General features: G+C 32.8%; 2 protein-coding genes across 3 annotated transcripts; one reads left to right on the forward strand and one right to left on the reverse strand.

Annotated features, from left to right (window-relative positions):
- The first annotated feature begins 232 nt into the window (after nucleotides 1-232).
- On the forward strand, nucleotides 233-3,351 carry LOC130621230 (D-aspartate oxidase-like). The gene is made up of 4 exons (XM_057436542.1): nucleotides 233-297; nucleotides 919-1,877; nucleotides 2,665-2,730; nucleotides 3,311-3,351. Exons 1-4 carry the CDS (start codon nucleotides 233-235, stop codon nucleotides 3,349-3,351), a joined length of 1,131 nt encoding a protein of 376 aa, XP_057292525.1.
- Nucleotides 3,352-8,186: 4,835 nt separating this feature from the next.
- Nucleotides 8,187-19,282, reverse strand: LOC130622233 (uncharacterized). Of its 2 annotated transcripts, XM_057437673.1 has the most exons (5): nucleotides 19,224-19,273; nucleotides 11,553-11,625; nucleotides 10,861-11,031; nucleotides 10,057-10,227; nucleotides 8,187-9,691 (listed from the first exon to the last, which is right to left on the reverse strand). In XM_057437673.1, exons 3-5 carry the CDS (start codon nucleotides 11,017-11,019, stop codon nucleotides 8,801-8,803), a joined length of 1,221 nt encoding a protein of 406 aa, XP_057293656.1. In that variant the 5' UTR covers nucleotides 11,020-11,031; nucleotides 11,553-11,625; nucleotides 19,224-19,273; the 3' UTR covers nucleotides 8,187-8,800. The 2 variants fall into 2 exon arrangements, with proteins under 2 accessions (XP_057293656.1, XP_057293655.1); XM_057437672.1 differs by lacking the exon at nucleotides 11,553-11,625 and having other exon boundaries at nucleotides 19,224-19,282.
- Nucleotides 19,283-19,639: the final 357 nt, after the last annotated feature.

The following is a 19,639-nucleotide window of genomic DNA, read 5'->3' on the forward strand; positions in this document are numbered from 1 at the left end:
AGAAGGTGGCAAGAACGTTATTAAAAACGCCTGGAAAGCAGCAGGTAACACTGAAGCGCTTAAAGCTGGTGTAGAAGGTCGCGAATCACTTGACCTTTCCAGGATATATATCCTTTGCTCCCAGCTTCTAATGCAGATGATCAACCGAATTTGAGTTCTCTTCCCAGCCTTACGGATGAACAATTGAAAGTTTCTTACACCCAACGAATTTAGATAGTGGTGGGTAAATCGGATGAAGACTCAAAATATAAACCGATCTCTGGAGATGAAAGATGATGTTGACTTCTCTCGCACCGCGTTTGACGCTTTTGATTAACGATTTCGTTTCGTTTTTTATCTAGTTGTGTTTATTTTGCCCGACGTTATAGTTTTGTTGAAAGAGCTTTGAGCTAAAATGAAAAATTACGCTTTGTCTCGGTCGGTGTAGAAATGACCGGTGTAACGAGGGTCGATGAGACAGTGCCATTCGGCCCCGAACCCTTTTGACAACTTATTTTACCTCTTGCTATCATGACCTCATCCGCAAAATTAAGTCCCCGCGAAAAATTAGAACATCCCTCATCCGCGAAAATAAGTTTCTGCGAAATGCTAAAATTTCGCGGATAAGCTCAACCGCGAAACTAAATCCCCACTAAAATTTATCCCATTAAAGTAAACAACATGCAATATATGCAGTATATGAATGGCTTGATCCAACGGTAGAGCCCTCATTTTTTGTCTAAGAGAGTTTGAATTTGATTATCGCCTGAAAAGATAACAGGTTTTAAGATACAAAATAATTCATACTTAGAAGTCTGGTAATTAATTGCCTCCATATGCCACGTCTCCTAAACTTTTCAAAAGCGGCTCCCGCGAGTGCGAATTCTACAGCGTAGAAACTTCAACAATTGCTACAAACAGTTTTTATACGCTATTTAGAAAAATGAAGATTGCAGTTGTTGGTGCAGGTATCATGGGAATGTCAGCAGCTTATTTCATCAAAGAAGAATTTCCTCACTTTGATGTTAGTGTTTACGCTGAAAAAATGGCCCCTCGCACAACAAGTGATGGCTCTGCAGGAATATGTGTTGGTGCTCCTATTGAAAACAATCCAAGAGAAAAGGTAAACAAATGGGTGAAGGCTACTGTGGATTATGCGCATAATCTTTTAAGAAAAAGCGAAAACGCACACAAAATGGGACTCTCAATTGTCCATGGTTACTATCTTAGTAGCAAAGGAGAGCTGGAAATATCCACTTGGAGAGATTGTGTACTTAATCACCGTAAGCTGGAAGAATTTGAACTTCTTCAGTTTCCAGATGAAATTAAAAGTGGATATCTTTTGACTACTGTGATTATAGAATGTAGGAAATACATTCCGTGGATCGCCGAATTGTTTAAGCAAAAAGGTGGCAAATTAATAGAGAAGAAGATAGAATGTTTGGACGATTTACAAGCCTATGATATGATTATCAATTGTTCAGGATTAGGTGCAAGATATCTTGTCAATGATCAAAGTGTTAAACCAGTGAGAGGTCATCTGATCCGAATGAAGGCTCCTTGGGTGAAAAGCTTTATAAGACATGTCGACAACGATGATAAAGGAAGATCCAAACATGTCCTAGTTAACCAGGACACCGTGGTACTCGGGGGTTTGAAAGAAAAAGACTGCATAGAGCCAAAACCACGAGTAGAAGATAGAGAATGGATAATTTCAGAAGCGCAACGATTTGTACCGAGTCTCAAGAATGCTGAAATGGTTAGCGAATGGGTGGGTTTCCGTCCATCCAGACCCACTGTTAGATTGGAAAAAGAAATTTGGAAGTTCAAAACACCTCTAGGAGGAGTAAAATCGGTTCCTGTGATACATAACTACGGTCATTCAGCTCATGGAGTGAGTATGTCTTATGGCTGTACTCAAGAGGTTTTAGAATTAGTTAAAAGTTGCATTAAAGGCAAAAGCAAACTGTGAGATGCGCTGATAGTTTGTAACCATAAGTTGACGTGATGTTCACTATATATTGTAAATACAATATATGATGCACAAATATATATAAAAAAACGATACACGACACAGGGTCGGCAAGATCTGTTTAAAAAGTTAAAGAAGGGGAACATTTAAAGTATAGTCTTAGATTATTGATCAACGCTGTTTTTTTTCCTTCACATGTTGTTTTTTTTCAAAAAGGGCCCTGGTTTTGCCGCCCCTGTAACATACTATGCACAAGTAAACCCTCGAGCTATCAAGAAACTGTTATTTCACATCAGATAATAAAAATCCTAATATTTCATTATCTGTGAATTTTCCAACTTGTTGACTTTATTACGCCGGCTTGTCAAACGCTTTACTTTGCACAAGCAGCCCTTATTTTCTCGGCCGACGTTTAATCGATATATTTAAAAAGTCAACCTTGTTAACATACTCGCACCAAGGTCTGTTGTAAGAGTTCTTTAAGTGTACTTATCCCATTTAAAAACGCTATGGTCACACTCAAATTTTTTTATGCACTATTTAGTTTTACTCGTGTAGTCATTATTGTTGGCAGCATAACACCTGCAATGATATATATTTTCAAAGCAATGGTTAAGGTCAAAAAAATTCTTTTTCTTTGTTGACAGATGACACACTCCGAGATTTATTCTCCTCTAGAAATATATTTTTTATTTTGCATTTCCCCATTTTAGTTTTTATGCTGCTGATTGTACTACGCAAGATCTTTAATCGTCAGAGCAAAAGCCTTACAATAACTGGTAAAATTAGTCCTAGTTTTAATTCAAAAATTCTTTGACCTCTTAAATTTATCACACAATTAGCCGCTATTAAAATTTTTTTTAAGACTCGTTTTCCTAATTACATGTTTTTTAAAATTTTGGAATTTTGATGTTTTGACCTTAACATCATTTTCAGCATCAGTAAATTGGTTAATGTATAAATTTTCAACTTAATCCGACATTGGAAAGTGCTGTTTTGGTGGCATCATTGTTACAGTCAAAGCCTTCTTAATTTTCGACTTGCACTAATAAGCCTCATCTTTGAGCAAAGGTTAATTAGTACAAAATTAAAAAACTGTTGTAGCAGGTTGTTTGTTTGATGTATGAATATGAAAATTTCACGATTTATTAATTTTTATGTGAGGGTTTCGAAAATTACATTCACATTCTTTGAAAAAGTTGAGAAAGAGCGGCGGCACATCAAAGAAAATAAATTCGGGAAAGGTGTATTCTAATATTCTAAATAGTCAGTATTTTTTTTATTTCGTAGAGATTATTTAAACTATTGAAAAATCATGACTTGTTTAGCAGATCTCCAAAAACATATCTTTATTTATAGATTTCCGCCGACCGTTACGCGAGGCGGAATCTTTAAAATAGCCTTGAGGGATACAGGGAGAGACAGCGCATCTAGGCTGGATGCACGGGGTTGTGATACTTAGGCTTTAGGCTAAAATATTTGCCCGGACCCTGTCATTGTTATTACCTGAGAAGGCCAATAGGAAAGCTTCGTTTCGTTTATAATTAATAAGAATACAAATTGTAAATAATCTGATCTTCACGATCTTCTAGTATTCTACATTCCTTGGCCAAAGCTTTGGACTATGACCAAAAGCATTTTGAATTAATGTTGTACGAATCTTGTCCTTTGGCTGTGCCTGTGGGGAATTTCTTTTAAGGTTGGCTTGCTGGTGGGAACTCCAGAGTAGTTTATATTATAGTATACTTGATATAAGGTAAGAATTATTGTATTTTGATTAGCTAGCTGGTTAGATGATCTGCACATGTGTTTGTCTAATCACCAAGAAGCTAGCTAAACTAGCTAGAATAGGTAAAGCTAGCTATCAGAAAAGCAAAGTTTTTAGTTGTGTTAATAGCTAGCCAACTGGACGTAGGTAGCTGTTTTGATTATCCATTTCACTTCCCAACTAACCAGATGCATTTTAGGTACAAAATATTTTTTTCGATTGGATAAAATTATACTTGAATTTTGTAAAATCACTTATCCCTAGCTACAGTTAACCCCATCACATATCCGGTTTGTATATTTATTCAAATTTGGCGCCATCTCATGATAACAAACTTTATCGTTCGAAGTTGGTAGTATGTTGTGGAAAAGGAACTCAAAACATGAAAAAATATTGTTGTTGGTTATGACAGATATTTCTTTAGTTCAAAGAAGTTTAAACAAAGGTTATAAAAAGCTGTTACTACTATAGTACGTAAAATATTCATGGTTATCTCAAGTAAAAGATGTTATTTTTGATGTTTACTAGAAAGTACATTTAAAACCTACTTATTTTCACCCCATACAGCCATGAAATTTCTGCAAAAATGTTGTTAGAAAGATATATAGGTAGTTAGTCGTGAAATATACTTTTTTGCTTGGTATTATAGTAGTTATCTTAGCAGATTATAGGAAAAAGTATAGTTTTTTAATAAAAGCTCTTATGGTATTACAGCAGAGAATACATTGAAACACATCAGTAGCAACGAATTGTTATCTCTATTATAATAGCCGTATTCCGTCTGTCTGTCTCTGCGCGGAACCCCCGCTGAGTTAGAAAATTATGTCACGGAAACACGAATATCAAATGCGATATATTTTTATCCACTTTGTTGCGACGGGTAAATTGAAAGGACGGGCGAATCCGTGGATTTTTCCACGGGCTAACGACTAGTTATGGTTAAACAAATTTTAAAATACTATTCTAAATCGATGTCGATATCTTTAATAGTATCACTTGTAAAGTCTTACAAAAATTATTCAAATTTTCACAAAAGTACTTGAATATCATATCTTAGCCATTTCACCTAATATAAAGAACAGTCACTCACCTCAATTTGGTTTTGAAAGTAGCAGTTCTACGTTTCATGCAGAATTTGTCATAAGTGAATCCCTTTTGGAAAAAATTCAGCCGTATATTTTTGTAGCTTAGATGCTGAGAAGTATTTGATAGCTGTAATTGAAACGTTTTGTTTAAAAAATTGTATTTCCCCAAAAAAATACATTTAAACATTGTCAATATGATTTCTTTGTTTTATAAATCGGGAAGTGCAACTGTATCGTATTCTAAATGTAAATCGTGTAAGTTTCTTCTAAAACAAGGAGTACGGCAGGGATCTATTCTGTCGCTGCATCTGTACTATATCTACACCGCAAACTTTTAAAAAACATAACAGAAAATAGTGTTAATGGGACGTCGATCTAAGGAAATTTTATGAAAAATTTATAAATTTAATGGAAAAGGGGAACAAATGAGTGAATTAACATCAATAAATTAAAAGCGAACATAAAATATGCAATAGCATGGATTTGATGACCCATGAATATATGCAAATACGAAGAAATCTTTTTTTTCTGCATTAAAGAAATCCATATGAACTTTATCTTACCCTCATTACCCCCTCTGGAAACAATCGTCAGTGAAGTGTTTTGAGTAGACGTAAACCCAAAATCTTTTGGTAAGGTCCTTTATCTTCTGATCGCTTGCAACCATTTTTAACGAAGAACGTTGAAAAGGTATCTTATGAAAACTGAGTTCTTTGTCACACAAGGAGCGACTTGCACAACCGAAATTGTCGCACACGTTGATGATTTTATTCTTCTCGGTACTACTCTGACAGTAGTAGTAAGCATATGCATCGCTTGTGGTAACTACAACAACATAAAACTCATTCCTGAGAAAAATGAATTTTTGATCTTTGGTAAACAGCTTGTAATATTGTGTCATTAATCTATCTAGCATGAATACTTCTCTTCCTTCGCAACTTAAACACCTTGTTTTTATCTGGGATACCGAGAAATCAGGTTTCTCTTACTCATAAAAACAACAACAATGAGAGAATATCCAGATAGCATGCAGTCTCTCATACTCTCATTCAGACTGGCATTACATTCTTGCATCCACACACAACCATCCATCTGTACAATCCCAGACGCGTTCTTGAAGACAACATTCCTGCTGCTTTTTTAAAAGCCTTTTTATTTTTTACCATATATTTTTTATGTTACTATTACATGCAACCGCGAAGAGGCAGATACGGTGGCATATTTAAGCCACCTCGACTTAAATTAAAATTTAGCTCGTTTTCAAGTTATAACTCGAGTTATAACTTATAAATCGAGTTAGAAGTTGTAACTCGAGTTATAACCTTCGCACGTTGTTTCTATTTCACTGGATTTATAATGAATTTGCATGAAAGTTCGATAATTATGGAAGGAGTATCTCGTATTTATAATATCACATTACATTACGTTACATTATTATCTCAAATTGACTAAATGCAGGTAATGAAACCATAAAACGTCATCATGCTTTCGGATATACAAACAAAGAGACCCTGAGTCCAACGATGTTTTGAACACATCTGTTCATGAGCTAGCTTATGTACACACAAGTTGATACCCATATAGGTTAAATCTTGAGTTATAAGTTATAACTCGACTTATAAATTATAATTAAGTTTTAAGTCAACGTTTAAGTTATGATTCGAGTAGAGTTGTAACTCAAGTTAAATTTATAAGTTGAGTTAAGTGTTATAACTCGAGTTATAAGTTATAACTCGATAACTTAAAAACGAGTTAAAAATTAATATAAGTTGAGGCACAAATATAAAAATGGCGGCGTGTTGGCGATGGAAAAAGTGTGGTTGTTAAACAAAACATATTATTTAAAAAAAAAAACCGTAGAAACGATTTTTTTCCAAGTTATGTAAAAGGCGCAAAAATAGGTTTTAGAATGTTATTTACTTAGCTCCGGTTACAAAATTTATTGGTAGTTTCGTTGCAGAAAGAAAAAGGTCTAACGGAAGTTCAAATATTTATGGTATGCAGAAAATTATTGCAGAAAGTTAAAATTGTAATTAGTTTCGAGTCAATGTGTTTTATGTCTTATGTTCATTGACTCGTGTCTACCAAGTTTCTGTTCGGCTTTTATTGTTTTTTTTTTTCGGGAGATTCTCGTTTGGCATGCTCAAAAATGGCAGACTATAAGTTAAATATTCACTAGGAGACATTTTTTGGCTTTCAATGCTGGATCCCTTGGTATTGATTTAATTTTACCAGTGTGTTAAGTGAGTCCGACAATAGTATGACAGTTGAAGCTGTGAATTAAAAATAAATGCTTTCAAAATTATTTGTAAATCATATATTTTTTGTTGAAAAAATAGCTTTCTAAGTCGATAGAGTATAAGTCAATCATTGTGTAGCAGAAACGTTTTCTTCGGCTTACTTTGCGAAACGTCGTTTTGTAGCGTGACCAAACGCTGGTTAAATATTTTTTTCGAAAAGTATATTACATATAAATATTTCAGCAAGACTCATTCTGGATGAAAACATGACCAAGGATGGAGAAGATAAAAATTCTAGATATATCTATATATTCGAGTCTGTAAATTACATACATGCCGGAAAAATAGCCATTTTTGTTTTTCGCCGCCATTAGCTCGACTTTCGTGTAAGTCACTAAAGTCGAAAACCAACAGCCGTTCCGTAGCCCCTTTAAGGAACGCCGTTTTGTAGTATTATTGCCAACTTCCTTTCATATTTTTCTCATATCTCAGTTCCGAACAGAAAATGAGTCATTGAGTCATGAGTTTTTCAAAGAAAGCCAAAATTTTTCACCGACAATATTCCGATATGAGCGCCTGCTACCTAAATGTTGGCAGACCTTAATACTGCGCAGGATAGGCAGTTTAATTCTCCTTTATATGGGTCTGTATCGTGATATCTTAAAATTAAGTGATAACAAGTTATGGCCAATAGCCGGCATGTGTCGGCATTTTACTTTTTCTGTTACTACATCGATGGGGGGGGGGGGGGGGGGGGGAATGTCACCTACCTATCGTGGATTAATTTTTGCGTGAATTAATTTACGCGATTTTGCGAAGTTTCGCGAAAATTAATTCCCGTGAAATATTTAGATACCCGTCATTCGAGAAAATTAATCCACGCAAATGTTTTGAATTTTATTATTCGCGAATCTTTTTATAAAATGTTTTGCGTTGAAAAGATTATCGGCGTTATAAACGAATGATTTACAGTAAAAATTTTTGTTTGTTTGTCTCCCCTTCATATGTTAGTTATCCTTCCTTCGCAAAAATTTATCCACGCGAAATTTGTAAAGTAAGTCCATTCGCGAAAATAAATCCACGTGAAAATTATTCCACGTAAGGTAGCATTTTTTTTGTTTTCTGACCTATAAAATAATAAATTTTAATCAAAAATAGCTCCTAACAAGTCTCTGCACATAAAGCCTAATATCGGCACATAGCGACCAATACTTATCTTACAATCTTTTTTTATCCTATTTATTACACATTTTTAATTTACTTTATTTTTCGCTTTATTTATATTTATATTTACTCTCGGAATGTTATGAATTGAAGTCTTAAAACTTTTAAGTGGACGTTGTCTGTTCATTAAAAATTAAACGCCTTAAAATACAACTAATGTAATAGAAAAACCAAGACCAAATAAATAAATAAATAATATTAAATAATATTTTCAACATGGCCGGGTAATTGCTATCTTCCCTTTTACATTTTATCTGTTTTCCGCAAAATTTGTGGTTTTCCTGTTAATTCAGAGGAAAATTCAATTTAGACCTAAATTCCACGGTGTCAATAAAAATGTGCTGATTCTTTCATTCCGTAATTTTTTCTTTTGTAACCATTTTCTTCCCTCGTAGTGATAGAAACGAATATACATAGAAACTGGGGAAAGGACTAATCCGATTGGGTATCTGTCAGTACAAACTAGATAGAAAACATTAGATCAACCAATTAAAATTTTGTGTTACTTTAAGAAACTTTGCAGAGAAATCTTTTAACTAGTGAAATTAAGTCTAATAATACAAGGATTACTCATTTCTCCTTCACGTCCATAAATATCAATAGGTTGAACAGCAAAGAAGTAAACATTGCCAGCTGCAAACTGTGTTAATGTACATGCCATAGGTAAGGGCAAGGCGTTCACAATACCAATTTTCTTCCACATGGTTACGTCCAATGGCGGAATAGTTTGAGTGTCTTTAGCTTGATGTGCAAAAAGCTTATAGCATTCTATTTTGTACTCATCCAAGTCTCTGATCAGGTTTTCAAAGTCCCAAGTCAAAATAATACCAGAATTTCCATTTGTAGAAATACTTGCTTTAAGTTTTGGCAAATCGGAAAAACTAGAAATTATTTCAGGCTCTCTTTTCTGCAATTGCTTAAGTCCAAAGATTGGTTTATGTGTCGGCAGCGCTGGTTCATAGGGTAAATGTCGTGCTTGGTATGCAGACGGTTTCCATCGTGTCTTGCCTTGTGTCTTATGATTTGGTGCAACTGCTCGATATTGCGTGTTAACCTTGTAAGGCATAATATCACTTGATGGTTTTATTAAAATATCCTGCTTAAATAAGTCTGCTGGTACGGGAGCGTTACAATATTTTGGTGGATAGGGGACTGAATGATGTCTTTTGTAGGCTGTTTTACTATCATGTGATAGGAAACTTTTACTTCGAGAATATTGTTGACTGCTGTAGGCATATTGCGACTGCTGTTGCACCGGAGAAACCATTTGTACTGGAGGTTGATAAGAGTGCTGCTTTGAGAGTACTCTTTGTGGCTTTGCAGCTCTTAAAGTGTTATTATTAAGGTCAATTGGAGTTAAAGATTGAGATGAATAATACTCTTTTCTGTCTACTGGAGAAGTATAGAATTTACTTGTACGTCTCTAAAGAAAAAAAGTTACAACATTACACTTCATTTTTCAGCTATCAGAAGCTCGATAAAGTCAATAACTCAGTTGGTGATTTACTTGAAAAAAAAAACAATTTCTGTAAATATAATTCAAATTTGATCCTCATGCAGTTTAAACAAGACATATATTTTCTCCAAGGAGATTTGTATGAGTTTCATCGACAAGGAAACCGCTTTATTATGCCACTTGGCTCAGTTTAGGTATAAATGTTAGTGTCACCATAGCATAAAAACTACAAGTATTTACTCGCTAAAGTTGTTTCTGATTAGTTAGTTACGTCTTTTTTTAGTTTTTCATGTTTAATATTTAGGATCTAAACATAACCAAATTCTCCTTACCTTTAGATTTTTTTCCTCTAAAACTTCAAGTTTGGTTCGCAGTAGTTGCGCTTGTTCTCGAAGTTCTCTATTTTCGTTCTGTAAATTACTTACACAAGGATCCAAGTACTTGTCTTTTATAAACGCATCGCGATAGCGTGAAAAGCGGTCATGTACCAGCCTTTTTATTGACTAAAAATAATTTGAATAACAAGAATTTAAACAGTTAAACGACAAACCGAAAAAATTAGGACCTAGGAACTTATAAAAGAACCCACGATCCAGGATCAAGGACAAAGGACCAGCATCGAGGGCCATGAAAGGCAACATTTGACATCTGATGTGTCCTGTGAGACACATGAAAAGTTATTGAAGCTATGACTGCGTGTGTGTTTAAAATTTATGTGTGATTGTGTACGACGAAAAATAAATATTAACCGCACGAGTAAAAATTGGTTGGTATTCAAAAGAGAAGTTTAAACTTTACCTTTCGGGAAAAAACAAGTTAGGTTCGAATGAAAAAAAATTTAAATTTATCTAGGAATCTTTTTTGCGAGATTATGACATCTTAAACTAGGTGTAAAACATTTAACAGCTTTTTTTGGCCAAAAACATCTTCAACCCTATAGGTCTTGTCAAAACTGTTAGATACAACACCCACTCAGAGCAGTCATGACGTCATGCATAATTAGTGGAACTTCAAGTCCAAATTTTTAAGAGCCAAACAAGAATTTTGAAACCGTATACAAATTTCTAAACAACTTATCAAACTTTTTCATGCGAAATTAACTCTTTTTTTCGCGGGAGGTAAACTTCAAATGTTACCTCCAGTAAATCGACATTGCTCGTTTGGGTGCATTTGTCGTTCTTAACTTTCACCACATCTCTTTTGTACATTAGACCATCTTCAATTCTGTATCGTAGGTTCTTTTCTTGATTGTTGTGTAGATGCATTATTTGTCCTGACGATTTGGTACCATTCATAATAATTTAATACTAAAATATAACGAACAATCTGAAGTGACAATATTGCTTTATATATTAGTTATTTTTGCAACACACTGAAATTTACATATTTAGTGCATTGCAATAAGAAAATGAGATTGTTGTAAAAGTTAAACAAATGAACGTAATGTCAAAATAAAGTTTTTTTTAGCTTTTTCATCTGATATATGCTTTAAATAATGTCAACTTTTTGTGTATAATTTATTATAGCTAATTCTGTTTTCCTTATTTTTTATTATACCAAACTAATCATCCAAATGATGCAAAAAAAATAAGAATATATATTACCAGTATTGCCAGACATGCACTTAAAGCGTCTCAAAAAGAAGTTTAAAATGTATACAAACACGTAGTAATTTTCTATTGACATTTACTTCCTCAAAATTTGTTTACAGAATAAAAAAAAAGATTTGAAAAGTTTTAGAAAGGAAATTGATTATATTGTTCGTCTCATTATGAGACTTATTAATCACGAAACACGCTAGTTTTACGAGGAAAGTCACATGACTCACCCCATTGTGGTTTTATTACGACAAATTGGTTTTTAAGGTTATTGATTCTTTCCAACAATATTTGACCCAAAAGCTAAGTAAAGAGAATAAATAATTAAACAATAATAAATATGACGTCAGAGATGCATGTACGTACGTAGCAAATTATGAATATGACGTCAGATATGTTTTACGTACGTAAAATATAATGAATATGACGTCAGATAAGTTTTCCGTACGTAGCAAATAATGAATATGACGTCAGATATGTTTGTAAGTACCAAATGATGAATATGACGTCAGATATGTATGTACATACGTACCAAATGATGAATATGACGTCAGATATGTATGTACGTACGTAGAAAATGATGAATATGACGTCAGATATGAAGCATCTTAGTAATAGACCAATCAAAATTGGAAACTTTATTTTCAGTTTTTCATCTATTGTGTTTTAGAGTACAGTAAAAAAAAGCACAAAAATTAATAGACTAATTTAACTAGTTTTGAAATAAAATACATACAGACAGATTTATTCAAGTAAAAAAAATCATTTTTTTCAAAAGGAACCTTTGAAATTGAAATAACGTGAGATCAAACTATACACTTCGCCAGGTTCCTAAATGAAAAACGTGCAAGCTCAGTTATATTTGGATGTAAAATATAATATGTAAGATGATTATAGATGTGTTTTTTTTGTGCTCATATGTTTTTAATAATAACGTAATAAATTATGTAAAATACCGTTGTAGGGTAGAACATAGAGTGGAAATTGTATTATTCAATAAAAACGAACACTAACAACAATATTTTTAACATGTCATTTACCATCATCAGACCGAAAAAGAAAAATGATAACAAAAGTAGTCGAAAACCAGTTAAAATTAGTTGGCAGATATTTATTGTCCATAACTACATATCGAAAATTACATCAAAATCTGCTCATAAGATTGAATAAACAACCAACTAGAAAAAGAAAGGAACTATCAAGAGAGCGAATGTCCAATTGTCAAAATTAAATCAAGACTCGAAGGAGAGTGATTTATTGAAACAAACCAACTTTTTGACAAAGAAGTTAAAATAAATCAAGAATTAAAAGCTGTGCCAGAAACTAATATAAATCTACAACTGCAGAGAGACTTTTGATCTTGGATCTCTCTAGACAATGTGATATATTTATGTTTTTTTCCCGTTTCCGCGTTACTGTCCTGCACAACGCGGAATACGGGTCAAATCATATCTTATTCGAAAGTAGCAAATATAAGGTTGGTAATTTTTAGTTGCTAATTATTTTATCGATGAGATTTTACCAGCATATTCATCTTATGTCGACTATTTTCTTTTTAAGAAATAAATAAAAATAGTACAATATATTTTTGTTTTCGCGGTACTTACTTGTTAATCTTGAAAATATCAAATCTTTGTATCCTCTTGTTTTTGAAGAATTTTCAAAAAGATAAGGAAAAATATTAGTGACACATCCATACCAATAAGGCATGATATGATTAGACCCATTTTCTTCTATATTTTAATTTTCCTGTAGGTTAATTAATTGCAATATACTTTAAAAAATTTTAGACTTTACTAATTTTACGATAAGGGTTACAAGTCCATTTTGGTTTGTTTTTAAACCGATTACTGACAGTTCACCTTCTCCAACACCACTTCTGCTATTTTTTGTGGTTGGATCAATTTGATTGATCGATTGAAAATAACATAGCATAATGAAACATATGGCAAAATAGAAATAAAATAAAGTAGGAGCGAATACACAATAAGTTATGTTTGTATTCTTCGCCGTACGACGCTGTAAGATTACTTTCCTTGTGTTCAATAAAAATTTTGGAAATAGCTACATTGGCTGTTTTTGTTAGCTTTTCCTAAAAATAAGGTGAACAAGTTCTAAACGAATTCAGGCAAAACTTTTTGGAAATTCTGTTCATTGGAAAATTCTTTAGTTTAAATTTTAGCCTTGTCAAAAGATTTGATTTTTTTACTATTTTACTGCAAAATTTCTTTATAATCTGTATTATTGGCTACGAAAAGTATTTAACATCGCCATTATCACTCTGTTTAACTACAAAATGACCCAACTGCTTTGTTTAAATTGTTAAAGCAATTTAAAAGAATATGAAGATATTTATGAACTGGACAATAAAGGAATATTGATCGCAGTTTTTTAAAATAAGAACCAAGCTTGTATACTTTATCTTTAAATTTCTAGTAAGGACTTACCATAACACGTGCGTGTGGAATTTTTTGTAGACTTAAAAAAAGAATGATCATTGGTGTAGCTGTTGCATCACCAGGGTTGAGTGCACAAAAATAGAAAAAAAACGAGAAAGGAAAATATTAAAACATTGGTTCCAAATAATGGCACATAATTTTGGAGTAGATTATAATAGTATAAAGGTAGTTAAGAAAAGTTTACAATACTAAGTGCAACAAAGCGAAAATTGCAAATTTGTAAAAAAATGCAATTTTACAATGACAGAGCAAATAGCGACTAGAGATTTGTTTTTTATATCTATGATCTCTTTTGAGGTTGTCTTCTTTACAATCTAACAGAGTTACAGCTAGTGATAACTTCCGATGTTGAATAAGATGAATGAACTCTTTCGTCTGTAGTTAAGGTTTAACTGCTGTTTATCGCACAAGAAAAAGTCAAACAAAAGTGACGACATTTTTCAAAAATGGCGAAATTTTTTCATTGACAAATTATTAGAACACTGAAGAAGTATAGTTGAAGATTTTTTAGGTGTTTTTTATCGTCTGCTGGGATAGTCGCCGTTTAAACGTAAGACCTGGCTGTTTAAATTGCCTCATTTGGTGAAAAAATTAGCTTCCAGCGTCAAATACAAAGAAGCAAAATTGGTGATAGAGGTTTGCAACAGCTATTAAAATTATAGTTTTTGTTTTGTAAACGACTAAGAGTTTTCAGAAAAAGTTGTGTGTAAAAATGTAGTGTCGATTTTCTATGGTAATAATATGCCTGTAGTTCTGCGACGAACAAAGTACCATGAATTTGTCCATAGGATAATGACTGGTCTCTCATCTCTATGATAATGCCCGTATTATGTATGTTTATACGCAAAATGGTGTCACAATAACGCTATTTCTATATATAGCTATTTCTGTGCTATCTTTTAACTGTGATACGGAAACACAAAATGCAATATGACGGCAACTGAGGGCCCTTCTGTATAACAACCTGGGCTAAAAATATTCAAACTACAAATAACAACGACGATATACTACTACCAACTTTACCGCGACGGGAAAATTAATGCCGTGAATTTTCCTAGACTAACGGCTGGTATCTAGATAATACCTGTATTTTGTCAGCCACTTTGAATAAAAATCTAAGAACCAATGGACCCGTGTAACGACAGGTCTCTAGTTTATTTGGATTGTTAGATGATTCTATCAACGGCAACAGAGTTTTCTGATGCCAATAAATGTGACATCCATAGAATGATGTCTGTTTGATACAGTCATGTTGGAAAAAAAAAACGATGTCAAACGGGATGTAGCATGTAAACACAATTAAAGAGAAAGTTTTTAAAGCTTCTTACACACAAGCTTCCCCATTAAAATATGAATGGAACTTAATAACATAGACTTGGTGTGATTAACCAGGTATAATATTTTCAACAAATCAATCTCACAAATCGAAGTTTATCTGTCCCGAATTCTTTTAGTATTCACTGCATTATTGCTCTCACGGCTGGCGTAGTTGTTTACTCCAACAAAGCACTTAAGCATTTAGCAAAGGCAAATATTTACTTTACCTTTCAACGAAACAAGGAACAACACAACAATCGAATGTGAATTTATCTTTTGGAACATGCGCGTTAATTAAACTAATTGTAACCAATGGTATAATTTTCGATTAAAATTTTGTCTTGTTTCGATATATATTAACACTGAGAGATTGTGTAAAGATAGGCGACTTAATAAAGGACATCAAAGCTGCGTCTAATGCGTTCGTGCTGATGACTAGACAAGTAATTTAAAAAACGCATTGTCTATTGTGACCAGAAGTAAGACAATTATAGACAAATTCTTTTATTTAACTTTTATTTTTAAAAAAGAAATATTATGCTAAAGATAATTCCACGAGTAATAAAATCCAATTTTGAAAAAAATACTGCCTTCAATCTATGAGGAAGACTAAAAATGATGACGTCATAGCTGAATTTTTTTTGCAATTTTCATATGAACAGGACAAAACTAACCACCGGCCACGTTTTGCGTTTTAACTCTCAGCCGTTGAACGCCTTCTTGTTGACGTATTTGACGTAAAACTAAGCTGCCTCACGTAATAAAAAAGGTATCTTGTTTTTGTTGTTAATGATGTGGTAGAGCGTTCGCCTCCAGTGCAGAAGGTCTTGGGTTTAAACTACGGAAGAGTGAATCTATGCATTCTGCTTAACGTTTAGCATGAGAATTACGCCTTCCGTAGCTCAAATTGTTGCTTAAATGCACCAAGACCCCCTTCGCAGGACCTACAGTGATAACAGTATTGGAAACTGAAAAGATTATCCTGGGTAAATAATAATAAATATTTCAAAATTTCTTTGCCAGATTGTTTCTCAAACATGCCTTCTGATTTCTTTTTATGAAGGTTTATGGATTATCTTTATTTCAACGTTATTCTCAACATCAATTTCGTAAGAATTGTATCAAAAAAAAACCAACTAATTACGTTTAGCAAAAAAAATTTGAACGTTTTTAAAAAATGTTTTTATTGAAATTGACTTCGTACAGTGTATGGTTGTATACACAGAGAAATTGAATTCTCGAGAAATATATTTTGAGAAATGTCTCAAATAAAATCTAGCAAACAACATTATTTTTTATACTTTCTTTGCTTTTTTTCCTCACTATTGAACAAAATATGACATTTTTTTTTAATACTTTACCAAAACTATATTTCGGAAGACGGAACATTTCATTTTGAAAGAAAAATACAGTCAATCAGATTTATAAGCTGCTTCTTGCAAGAGTAAATGCAAAAAATAGTCTCAAAGAATAAAGGTACAACAATTTATACTTAACAAAGTTCTTCAAAAAAAAACGACCAATGGCGAAAACTAGTAAAAATACCCGACAATTACAAAACATTGGATCTACCTGAAGGGTAGAAATAGTTTGGAATGCAGAATTAAATTTGTTGATGATTTTGATAAATTTGTTTTTCTGCGATTTATACTGGATGTTCCATCAAGTTTTGGTGAAATTTTCCATGAAAATTGATGGGTTTAAAAGAAAACAAAAAAAGTTAAAAAGAAAGCAAAAGCTTTTCGGTTTAAAACCATCGTCAGTGCATATAAAATAAAGTGCTTATTCAACATTCTTCAGGCTGTTATACTTGTTTTGGCACAGACGTTAATCTAGCCAAACTATTTCTTTGGTCTTGGATGTTTACTTTCAGTTATTTTGCGTTTATGGTTAGACAGCTAAACCTAATTTGTGGTTAGGTCATTCACTTTAAGGGAAAGTTACACATGAGTCATATTACTATTTTCAAACATAAACAAACTTCATACAATTGCAACAAGTATTCATTGTTGCGGTCGCACATAAATTTGTTTTCGTAGCATATGACCTTGATACTCAGATTGCATGGACTAATTCTTCTAAAAAATTTTTGTTGTTGAAATTTATCGGTTTGAATATTTTTTGTTTCAGCAATAGGATTTTGAGAGAAAATTTTCAAACAAAGGGACACATTGAAAATTTTGTGGCGATTGCGAGGACATTGTGTCCCAGAAGCATTACGTGTCACAGATATTTTGTATAACACAGTGTCTTTAAAATTGAGTATAGTTGATATAATTATAGGAACAGTCGCCGTTTTTCTGCCGTTTTAAAAATGTGACCGAAACAGGTAAAAAAAGAAAAAAAATACTACTTTTCGTAGACCAGGTAGACAACCTTGTTCCATCTAAATGCATGTCTGGATTAAAAAATACCGCAAGGCTCACGAAGGCCCGAATTTTTTTTATAATCTTATACTTCTGCACATCATTTTGTTCGTATACAATATTCTCTCTAATTAATCACTTTTTGTACGCTAATTTGAGGTGTCCGCTATTTCGAGCATTTTGTTGTTCCGCTTTAACCCATGGTCAATTCAGCTTAGTATAAATTGAAAATACTAGTAAATGTATTTTTATTGACACTAAAAAAATGAATGAAAAAATAGTTAGTACAATGCTCATGCAACAAGTCAATTAGAGAGAATTTCCGGTAGCTTTTAAGTTTATTTCGTGCAACGGAAAACTGTTGGTAATTGATGTCCGTTATTTTGAGAGTATGCTATAAGAATTTGGCTGTGGATTTGCTAGTTCACTTTTGTGAAAAGCCGGAAAATTGTTTACTAAAACCAACCTTTACTTATTTAGCTAACCTTCGTTGTTCACTAAATTCGCAGACAAAACAATGAAACGCCTACCAAAATTTATTTTCACACTTTAATGTTGTCTCATGGTACGAAGGTGCGGTTTGGTCTGAATAACCTTGCCTACTTATTTCTGGGAGCATAAATTCTCTAAAATTTCAATCGAAGAAAAACGTTTAAAGAGTTTTTGTTCTTTGTGATTACATATTAAATAATTTGAATTATTCTGTTCTCCTTATGGTTAATATCTCAAAAGCGCAGTAAAAGTTCAACTAATCAAATTAATGACAACATTTTCTTTTAAATCTACGAAACCATTTTAAAAGATCCCAGGGGAACGGGCGTTAAGATTTTGACGCAAAGAATGTTGGATTATTTAACTTATGCACTACTCTTTTTTAAAACACGGTAGCATCAAACTTTATTGCTTTAAAAATAACTTACCTTGGTTATTATCAATTGGAAAAAGTATATACTCGTCAAATTTAAAGTCGGGGGAAATACACTGGAAAAAATTTAGTCAGTTAAAATAACTTTACTACTTTTTCCGGATTTTTTATTTCAGAAAATGGTAGTTCTCTTGAATAAAGCAATAAGGTATTTTGGACAGGAAACCATGCGGAAGTAGGAATGCACAATGCATCCTCGGATCTGCCAAATGGGGCCTGGATTACCCTAACAAGCATCTCACAATAAAAAAGAAGTAACTAAAGCCAAAGAAAGTAAAAAAAATGAAAAATTGCCCTTTAAAAGAATTTGAAATTCTTTTCAGTATATTTGAGTGTCTACGTGGAAATTTCGATCGAATTTCGAAGGTAATTGTTGCGTTCGAATTTTTCAAAAACAAAACTATATTTTTGAACTACAACGCGTTTATATTGCATGACAATGGATACACCTTTTTATAAAAACTAGTTTTTTACAAGAAATACGATTATTAGTTTTTTAGTTCGATGGTTTTTAATGGTATATTTTTGTTTAATTGTGAACGTTACTGGCTACAGACAGAAATGATTTGTTCACTCTATAGTTAGCTAGCCAGCTGTCTCCATGAGTGTAACCACGAAATACGAATCTGGCTTGGGAACAGCAGAATTAAATAACAATGAAGCTAAGAAGATTTTAGGACTGGAATTTAAATATTCTAAATCTTCAGGGCTTTTTTAAGCTAGCTAGTGTTTTTTAAGCCAGAATTGTATCGTATTAAAAAACAATTAGTTAGATACACATCTTAGATTATGAGTTCTTTTGCAATAATTTTTTTCCTAAAAAAAATATCTTACCTGTCTTCTTGCCTCAATTTAATATATTTTAAGACTGACTTTGTTACTGCATTCGTTTTCTAGAAAGATAAGCCGAACGCATTACGTTTTTACATTTGGAATTTGGAATTTATTGAATGTCGGGAAGATTTGTAAAATGACCATATATGGTCATACTTGATCTAGATTTCTGAATTTGCTAATACGGCTATGTATAAAACTTACCAAGCTGGAGATTTTTTTACTGAAGTTTTTTTCCTGGTTTGTATAATCATCAGTGCTCTTGCTTGTGAATATTGTTTGAAAAAAAATTATACATAGCGGACGCCAAAAGGCCAAAACCATGATAAGCAAGAAAGCAAAGTTGTCTATTTATATCTGCCATAAGTAATTATGAATGCTTTTTAAAACACGAGCGAAGTTAAATTGTGGAAAAT

The sequence above is a fragment of the Hydractinia symbiolongicarpus genome, chromosome 12, assembly GCF_029227915.1.
Source record: "Hydractinia symbiolongicarpus strain clone_291-10 chromosome 12, HSymV2.1, whole genome shotgun sequence".
NCBI lineage: Eukaryota > Metazoa > Cnidaria > Hydrozoa > Anthoathecata > Hydractiniidae > Hydractinia > Hydractinia symbiolongicarpus.

Coding starts and splice junctions, on each gene's coding strand:
- LOC130622233 (XM_057437672.1), bottom strand. CDS start 11,019: ATGAATGGTACCAAATCGTCAGGACAAATAATGCATCTACACAACAAT. Junction 10,228..10,860: donor GCAATGTCGATTTACTGGAG/GTAACATTTGAA, acceptor AATTATTTTTAG/TCAATAAAAAGGCTGGTACA. Junction 9,692..10,056: donor TAGAGGAAAAAAATCTAAAG/GTAAGGAGAATT, acceptor TTTTTTCTTTAG/AGACGTACAAGTAAATTCTA.
- LOC130621230 (XM_057436542.1), top strand. CDS start 233: ATGAAGACTCAAAATATAAACCGATCTCTGGAGATGAAAGATGATGTT. Junction 298..918: donor GTTGACTTCTCTCGCACCGC/GTTTGACGCTTT, acceptor TACGCTATTTAG/AAAAATGAAGATTGCAGTTG. Junction 2,731..3,310: donor CAAAAGCCTTACAATAACTG/GTAAAATTAGTC, acceptor CTTTATTTATAG/ATTTCCGCCGACCGTTACGC.